At 44.7% G+C, this 9,354-nt stretch overlaps 1 protein-coding gene across 1 annotated transcript in view; it reads left to right on the plus strand.

Moving 5' to 3' along the window:
• The first annotated feature begins 1,481 nt into the window (after nucleotides 1–1,481).
• Necap1 (NECAP endocytosis associated 1) overlaps nucleotides 1,482–9,354 on the plus strand; it is a 14,069-nt gene continuing 6,196 nt past the window's right edge. The window contains exons 1-3 of the mRNA XM_005365175.3: nucleotides 1,482–1,594; nucleotides 8,641–8,741; nucleotides 8,868–8,972. Of these exons, the coding sequence (XP_005365232.1) occupies nucleotides 1,500–1,594; nucleotides 8,641–8,741; nucleotides 8,868–8,972 (301 nt within the window). The 5' untranslated portion in view covers nucleotides 1,482–1,499. The remainder of the gene's footprint in view (nucleotides 1,595–8,640; nucleotides 8,742–8,867; nucleotides 8,973–9,354) is intronic.

A 9,354-nucleotide genomic window follows, 5' to 3' on the forward strand; every position in this document is an offset into this window, starting at 1 on the left:
TGTCTTACATATTGCAAGAAGGAAAGCAAGATTAGGAAGAGTTAGCTATATGACACCGGCAGCCTCTAGGATGACCAGATTTGGAGAGAAAGAACGCAAAACACCTACAAGGTGAACCAGGGCCCAGGCTCCTCAGTAAGTGATTGTCAGCACTGTTGACATAGAAAGCGGAAATGAAAGAGTACAGTGTGGTGGAGTTGTCACATGACCCAGGCTTCAGCTGAGATCATAGGTTTAGAATTAGAAAACAAGTAATAGATCATTTTCCTCTCTTTTCTCTTTTTAAATTTTTCATCGAGGGGGCATGTATTCTCTTTATAAAATCTTAAAGCGTGGAGAAGTATATGAAATAGAAAATAATAGTTTGAGTTGGGGGGGATGTAGCTAAGTTGATAAAATGCTGGCTGAGTTCTCATGAAACTGTGGATTTGATCCCAAACGCTGAACAAAATTGAGTGTGGTAGCATGTCCTGTAATTCCAGCACTCTGGTGGCAGGCTGATTAGATCTTCAAAGTCTACTACATAGTGAGATCAAGGCCAGCCTGGACTACATTGAGACCCCATCCCCAAATAAACAAACATCAACAAGCAAGAAATAGTGCAGTTGTTAATTGTAGGTTACATACACTTAATATTTGGACCAGTTCTGCTAAATGTCCCTTCAAAGCAGTGTTGGACCAATTTATATTCCTGGCAACAATATTTGAGAGTAGCAAGTCTCCATATCCTTACCAGCTGCTTCTAATTCTTGAGTTTTATTGAGTTTCCTAGGCAAAGTAGATAAACCAGGATAGGTGAACCAGTCAATAAGACGAAACGCTACTGGTGTTTCTTGACACAAAATGAGCTCAGACTCGGTTTTGTCACCAGCTAAAAGGTTTCTAAGTTGTAGCGTTGTAAATTTACATTTGTGGCGCACAAAGAACATGTTTGTAGTCAGAACTGCTCAGACCTCACCATGTGTGGCACATCAGAGTCTTCTTATGCTGGGAAATGCTAGGTAGCTTTTAGCTTTTTTAGCACTGTAATTGGGGCCCGTTCTAAATATGGTGGAGTCACTAACAAAATCTACAAAATTGAAAACAAAAGTTACATTTATTAGACCATGCTTGGGACAATTGCTTATAGTATGAGAACAGACTGGGAAAGCAGAGATTCATTTTGTGCAACCTCTGGTCTACCTTCAGTGACTTTTTTCTTTTTGTTTTGGCTAAAGGAGAATTGAATTTATATTTTTAATTTTCCGCTAGAGATCGACCCTAAGGCCTTGACAGGCAGGTACTCTACCACTGAGCATGCATTTGCCATGACTTAAGATAGCAAGCCATGCCGCAGAAGGCAGAACGTTTCTACGTTTTTAGCTGCACTCGGTTAACTAGCGCCGCCCAGAGGTTAAGCGCAAAGCCGAACTCGAGCGGAAGTGACGCAGCGGAAGCCCGTCGGGCAGCTCAGCCCGCCCCCGCCTGTGCCCCGCCCCCGCGGCGCTAGCGGAGCCAAGATGGCGACCGAGCTGGAATACGAGTCTGTGCTGTGTGTGAAGCCTGACGTCAGCGTCTACCGGATTCCGCCGCGGGCCTCGAACCGCGGCTACAGGTACTGAGCCGGGTCTGCTCCCGCCGGGGGGGACGGGTGTGTCCTTGGGCAGCACGCTCCGGCCCGCGCCGTTGCCTCCGAGCGGTCTCCTGCTTAGCCTGCCGGCTAGGCTGCCAGTGTCTCTCCCCACTTTTCTGTTTTGCTGGAACTGTTATTTTGCTTTACGTTCTTGCTGCCTTCATGCATCACTCCACCTGTCCTCCCCACCCCCCTTGGGACATCGTCTGCTCGTCGTCATCCATTCATGCCTGCTCCATCTGTTACACTTCCTGCGACCTTTGGCTTGTAATCCTCCACACGCGTATGCACACGCACACAGCACGCGCTCGCTCCTGCTCTCCTCCACCCCCCCCCTTTTGATACTCCCAGCTCACGCAGTGATGATGACCGCTGTTTGTATGATATAAGGATCTAATTTAATTTACACTGTTGCCATTCTCGCCAAGTGTCATCCTCATTCACCGGTCGGATTTTCCTTGCGGTTTTGTGTGCGTGTGCGCGTGGGCTCGTGTGCGCGTTTGTGTGTGGGGTAAATGTTAAGATCCTGTTTTCCAGTGATTAGCCATTGCGTTTCTTTTCATTTTGTGTGTGTGCCTGTGTCCACATTATAGCTTTTGATTATGTAGGGATTCCTGCCATCCTTCCTCCTGGTCATCTCTCCTTTAGCTTTTTCAGAGTCAGGGAGGCATTTTTGCCTCATAGGGCCCGACACCCCTGTAATCCCGTGACTGAGGGTTTGAGGATGTAGGATGCTAATGGGGTTCAAAGAGAATTCATTGGAATTTTGTTGAAAACTCTTGAGTCTGCGCCCTGGACGGTAAATAGCTTTATAATTTATGAGCCAATCTCTTCACTTCTCCAGGCCGTAGTTCTCTCATTTGTAAAGTAGGAAAAGTAATGTATCCTGTGCACGTATGTACTTCACAGGGTTTTGTTTCTTTTTTTTTTTTTTTTTTTTGCTTTTTTTTTTTTTGAGACAGGATTTCTCTGAGTAGCCCTGGCTGTCCTGCAGCTCACTTTGTAGACCAGGCTGGCCTCAAACTCATCTGTCTGCCTCTGCCTCCCAAGTGCTGGGATAAAAGCCACACGCCACTGCCCAGCAACAGGGTTTTGTTTTCTTCATGATGTATTATTTATTTTATATATATGTATGGGTGTTTGCCTGTATGTATGTATATATCTATATACCTTGTACTCATGGAGGTCAAAAGATTGCATCAGATTTCCTGTAACTGGAGTCATGGATGTTTATGAGCCACTACATGGGTGCTGGCAACTGAACCTTGCTTGCCAGAGCAAGAGCAACAAGTGTTCTTAACCACGAAGCCATTCCCCAGCTCCCTCTCAGGGTCTCTCTCTCTCTCTCTTTCTCTCTCTTTCCTGACTGAAAAGAGAAAAATGAAATTCGAAGCTGGGAGTGGTGACCCATGTGTAATCCCAGCCCTTGAGGGGTGGAGGCACATGGGTCAGGAGTTTAAGGCTGTCCTTGGCTACTGGAGGTTCTGTCTTAAAATCTGAAACAAAACCAAAACATGTCTAGAGAAAAGACTCAGCGCTTAAGAGCTTTCTGTTCTCTGTAGAGAATCTAGGTTCAGTTCCCAGCACCTACAGTGGGAGGCTCAAAACTGCTTGTAACTCCGGTTCAGGGGATCTGAAACCTTTTGGCCTTCAGTCACCTGTACATAAAGAAAAAAAAACCCAAACTTTTTACACCCTTCCCCCCAAAAAACCCACCACAAATCAAAGTAAGTTTAACTTTATTTTGTGGGAAAGTCACATCTTGAACTTTGAGAATAAACATACTGATACTTAGCATGCAAGATATGCTCACCTGGTTGTCATAAGAATGCGTGTAACATATGTGTGTAAGGTATGTAATGGCATGGAGAAGATGCGTGATGGTTATTACCTTTCTTCATTCTCTCTCCTTTATAAATACATTTTGAATGCTAAGGTAAATGAAAAACTGTGAGATTAGTTGTACTTATGTTTTACACGGTCTCCCAGTGAAACCCTCTGGCTCCAAACTCCCAGAGATTTGCCTGCCTCTGCTTCCCAGTTGGTGGGACTTACAGCTTTTGTCCACACCTGGCCTATGAGGTTTGCTTATAGTATTGTTAGGAGGCCAGCAGAACCAAGAATTTAGGGGTTTTGGAGAGGGAGAGGAATTAAGGATCAAAGATGAAGGAATGGCATGTATCTATTTATTTATTGACAATTTGTTAACTATTCAAAGGTACTATATACACAAGATAAAATTACAAGGTACCTGTCCAAAGAAATATATCTAATATGCTTGTTCCTAATATTTCCTATTTATTTTATGTCTGACTGTCAGTGGTATGACTGCAATAAATAATGATTTATTGAAAAAATTAATAGGAGCAAGCAAGATAGCTCAGTGGGTAAAGGTGCTCATTGGCAAGCCTGATGACCCGAGTCTGATTCCTGGGACCCATGTGACAGGAGACGAGAAGACTCGTGCAAATTGTCATCTAGCTTCCACTGCATTTCATGGCGTGCGTACACCTCCACCCCAAACAAACAGACAAACAAGAAAGCAAGGAAATGTAATTTTTAAAAAAGTGAACCCATGAGGACTTGTGGGATGTTCTAATCTGGATCCGGCTTGGGTATTTAAGAATCTTTGAAGGTAGAGCATCAAGGGGGAGGGGACGACAGGGCTGACCTTACAGTCCTGCTCAGAAGCTCTGCTGGGCTGGGGTTGTATGGTGGAGCGCTTACCTAACAAACTGAATCCTGGGTTTGATTCTAAACGCTGCAGTGATAATCCTCTAGTTTTTGTTAAGTTTTCCTTTTAACTTACTTTCTTACTAAACTTTCTCTTGTTCAGATATATGGTGTTCTGTCTTTTGTTTTTGTTTTATTTTGAGACAACGCTTCAGTTTTGTAGCTCAGGCAAGCCTCACACTCCTCTATTGCTGAGGTTTCCCTTGAGGTCACACTATTCCTGCTTTTAATTCCTCAAGGACGTTAGGCAGCGCACCATCCTTTCCAGTCTTTGGGTTCATAAGAGATAAATTATTAACATATTTCCCCTTTTCCGCACCCTTAACAAAACATATCTGAATTCAGTGTTTTGTAGTCTTGGTTATAAGTAATATGTTATATTTTACATATAAACACGGTTCATATAAACGTGGATAACAAGTGTCACTTGGGCTTTCAGATGGTTGGTAAACAGTGATTTACATTGCAGATGTCTTTCCTGAACTGTGCTCTCATATACCCAGCTGTCTGCTCCTAGGCATCTCAGTGAAGCATATTGAAAATGCAAACTCCATCGGCCCAGAAGGGTCCACAAATAGCCTTCCTTATTTTAGTCATGTGGCCTGTTTGCTCAGGCCGGACAGTTTGGAGTTCTCCTCGACTTCTCGTTGTCCTGTTAGGTCCCCACACCTAACATTAGCTTCAGAAACTGCCATTGCCTTTGCTTTACAGCCGGTGGCTTCAGCTCCCGTCTCTCCCAGGCCCTCTCTGACTCATTGCAGCGTTCTTAATTAATTGCCTGCTTCAGCTGTCACAGCCCCACATCTCTTTCCCACACAGCAGACAAAGTAATCCCTGTAGGAACCCAGGAGGACTGGGTCACATATCTGTCTAGAGCCTGGAGCTAATTTTCACTCAGTGTAAGAGCTGCAGTGTTTCTGATGGCTTGCGAGGTCCTGTATGGTCTGGCTTCTTTTTCTTCTCCCAGCAAGCATGCTTTCACCTTTCAGCACCTTTGCCTGAGCCCTGTATGTACAGTGTTTCCCCTCAGGCACCCAGAGGGAACCTTCACCTATCCTACCTTTTTTAAGTGTCTCCTGAGCCACAGGCTTTGGACCAGGATTACAGTGTCAGGCCTGAACTCCTTGCTATGGAGCAGGCCTCAGATCCAATCTAAAAGCAGGTGGTTGTCTCCATGACCTATGTGCCACCTCTTAGTCCACATTTTTGCCCAGCATTTAACCCTCTTGGTGAGGCTACCAGGACTCCTCCTTTTTGATGGTGTTGGGAGTTGAACCCAGGACTTGGTGCATACTAAACAAGACTTGACCTCTGAGCTTTGTTCTCAGCTTCCTGTTCACTCTCTGAATCCTGTAACCTGTCCCCATTGTCCTCCTAGGCTTTCTTATCTGCCTCTACCTTTCTTTCTCACCTTAACCTAAGATACTGATAGTATTATTTATTATGTTTCCTTTTTGTTGTTTGCCTTCTGTTCAAATGCAACTTTCTGAGGGGAAGAAGGTTTGTTTGCTGTTATATTCTGCTGTTATATAGTGCCCCCCACTTAGTAAGTACCCTGTAAATACTGGTTGAAATCAATGAAAGATATTATATGGTTAGTGATTTTGGAAGCTTCTGTTACTCAGACTATTTCATCTAGCAGATGGACCTTATTGTTCCCTGAGTAATGAAGCACCATTGGATAGAAAGTCATCTTTAGGTAGGAGAGTAGCATCATAGGAGAAACTGTATTTTTCGAATTTTTTTTTTTTTTGTTTTGTTTTTTGTTTTTCGAGACAGGGTTTCTCTGTGGTTTTGGAGCCTGTCCTGGAACTAGCTCTTGTAGACCAGGCTGGTCTCGAACTCACAGAGATCCGCCTGCCTCTGCCTCCCTAGTGCTGGGATTAAAGGCGTGCACCACCACCGCCTGGCTTCGAATTTTTTTTTTTTTGAGATGGGCTTACTATGTAGAATAGGGTGGCCCTGAATCACAGAGGTCTGCCTGCCTCTGCTTCTTGAGGTCTGGGTTTAAAAGCATACACCTTGAAACCCAGCTTAATTTTTATTTGTTTATTTATTCTGGTGTTGGGGATCAAATTAAGGGTCTCATAGTGACCAAAGCAAGACTGGAAACCAGCTGGGCAGATTCCAGACTCTGCATTTCCATGTCTGATGGAAAATGCTCAAAACGCTCTTCATATCTCCAACTCAGCTCAGCATTGTTGACTGCAACACACTTTGTTCTCTTGGGCTGGCTCCAGTCCCTGTTAGCAGCTTTCTTCGGCAGGTGTCCCACGACTCTCCATCTCTCATCTTGGCTTCTCTAGGGCAATCACAGCTTCATGTAATGGCCTCTGTACTAGGCCTCCATTCAGTGACACCCTCACACATTCCTGACCTGAGCGGCTTTCCTTAGGCATGGAGGCCAATTCCATGGCCCTGTTCTTCTACCCTTAACTCCAGAACCATGTGGCTGAAGTCACCAAGTTCTGCTTTCTTTTCTGTCCTTCACTAAGCATGGCTGTCTTGAAACTCACTCAGACTCAGGGATCTGCCAACCTTTGCCTTTCTAGTGCTGGGATTAAACGTGTTCCCTGTAGAAGGAACAGCGGGCTGTGTTTCTGCTGCCCGGCTAGCTTATGCCCTGAAATAACAACACACAAATTGTATTCATTTAAACACTGCTTGGCTCATTAGTTCCAGCCTCGTATTGGCTAATTCTCACATCTTGCTTTAACCCATATTTAGTAATCTGTGTAGCACCACAAGGTGGTGGCTTACTGGGAAAGATCTTAACTTGCTTCCATCTCAGAGAGGAGAGCTATGGCGTCTGCCTCACTTCCCTTCTTCCCAGCATTCTGTTCTGTCTTCCCCGCCTACCTGTATTCTGACCTATCAGGCCAAGCAGTTTTCTTTATTAATTAACTAATGAAAGCAATAGATAGATAGAAGACCCACCTACATCAGTTCCCCACCACTCCTGGCTCTAAGCTTTTCTTCAGTTCCTTTTCACAAGCTGGGAATTTAGCTGGGTGGGATCTTGCCCTGAGATCACCATGCCTATATTCCATTTCTTAATCCATTTATCTTCTTGAACATAAGACTTAGCTCCATTCTACTTCCTGAAGCTTATTTTCCGCCTCAAAATTTATGTTTTGTTATTTACCCTGGTCAGCTTGCTTCTTTTTATTATAAATCTTTATAAGCATGAAAACTAGTAACCGCACAACAGAGTCTATACGAGGCTGTTATGAGATTTCTTCTGTCAGGGGAATTAATCCAAAATTCTTCACTTTAGCCTCAGGCAGATTCTTTGGACAAGGGCAAAAGGCAGCAACTTTCTTCACCAAAATATCACAGGAACAATTTCTAGACAACATACTAAAATTCTCCTCCTCTGAAACCTCTTGAGTGAGCCTCTGACAGTTCAAATCACTCTTGGGACCTCTGTCTTCCATGCCTATACTAATATGGCTCATTAAGCAGTATTAAGGCACTCCACTGCTTTCCAAACCCAAAGTACCAGAGTCAGGCCAATCACAGCAGTGCCCCAGTCTCTGTGGTACCAACTCCTGCCTTAGTTAGGGTTTATATTGCTGTGAAGAGACACCGTGACCATGGCAACTCTTATAAAGAAAACATTTAATTGAGGTGACTCGCTTACAGTTTCAGAGGTTTAGTCCATTATCATTGTGGTGGGGAGCATGACAGCATGCAGGTAGACCTGGTTACTGGAAAGGGAGCTGAGAGGCCTACATCTTACAGGTAGCAGGAAGTTGACTGAGACACGGGGTGGTGTCCTGAATATAGGACACCTCAGTGCCCGCCCCCACAGAGACACACTTCCTCCAACAAGGCCATACCCAGTTCAACAAAGCCATATCTCTTAGTAGTGTCTCCCTGTGAGATTATGGGGGCAGGTACATTCAAACCACCACAGGGTTTTTCTGGCTATCCTGGAAATTGATTTGTAGACCAGTCTGGTCTTGAACTCACAGAGATTCACCTGTGTTGGGATTAAAGGCCTGTACCACCAGGCCTGCATTAGACAGTAGAACATGAGGCCTCACGTTAAGGGAGCTTGAGTCATTTCTCACGATTATTTAATTGACAGAAAGAATAGGCCCTCTAGCACAGGAAAACAGTGAAACCTCAGCACCCAAAAGGCAGAGGCGGGTGGGTTTCTGAATTCAAGGCCAGCCTGGTCTACAGAGTGAGTTCCAGAACAGCCAGAGCTACACAGGAAACTAAAACAAACAAACAAACAAACAAAACAACAACACCAAAACAAAGAATTGCCTTTTTTCCTTTCATAGGGCGTCTGACTGGAAGTTAGACCAGCCTGATTGGACTGGTCGCCTCCGAATCACTTCAAAAGGGAAGATCGCCTACATCAAACTGGAAGATAAAGTTTCAGGTAAGTGCTGGGCCTGCTGTGCGTTTGTCGGTGACTGCAAATTGGGACTGGCATGGAAAACACCTGTTAGTCAATCGGAGTTCGCATTTCTTCTGCTGCTCAAGGAGCTCTCTTTCTTGCTGTTAGGGGAGCTCTTTGCTCAGGCGCCAGTAGAACAGTACCCTGGTATTGCTGTGGAGACAGTGACAGACTCCAGCCGCTACTTTGTGATCAGGATCCAGGATGGTACCGGTAAGGGCGCTGGGGTTTTCAGTGGGGTCAGGTCAGGAAGTCGTGAGGGCACGCTAATGAAATTGTGTCCCGGTACAGCTCTCGTCCTTCGGTGCCTTTTCTTCCCTCATCAAAGTTACTATGGTTATCAGAGGAAAGACGAACATTTTATAGATGTGAGCATCAGTTCAATTGAGTTTAAGTTAAATTAATCACAACACATATTTAGCAATAGAGAACATGTTATAATTGCTGTGGTGGCTTTTGATGGGGTTGTCTTGGATTTGAAGGGCAGTAGTTCTCAGCCCTTCCTTCCTTCCTTCCTTCCTTCCTTCCTTCCTTCCTTCCTTCCTTCCTTCCTATCTGTCTATTTAGAGTCATTATGTAGGGCAGTAGTTCTCAG

This window comes from Microtus ochrogaster, unplaced genomic scaffold (genome assembly GCF_000317375.1).
Source record: "Microtus ochrogaster isolate Prairie Vole_2 unplaced genomic scaffold, MicOch1.0 UNK1, whole genome shotgun sequence".
In the NCBI taxonomy this organism is placed as follows: domain Eukaryota; kingdom Metazoa; phylum Chordata; class Mammalia; order Rodentia; family Cricetidae; genus Microtus; species Microtus ochrogaster.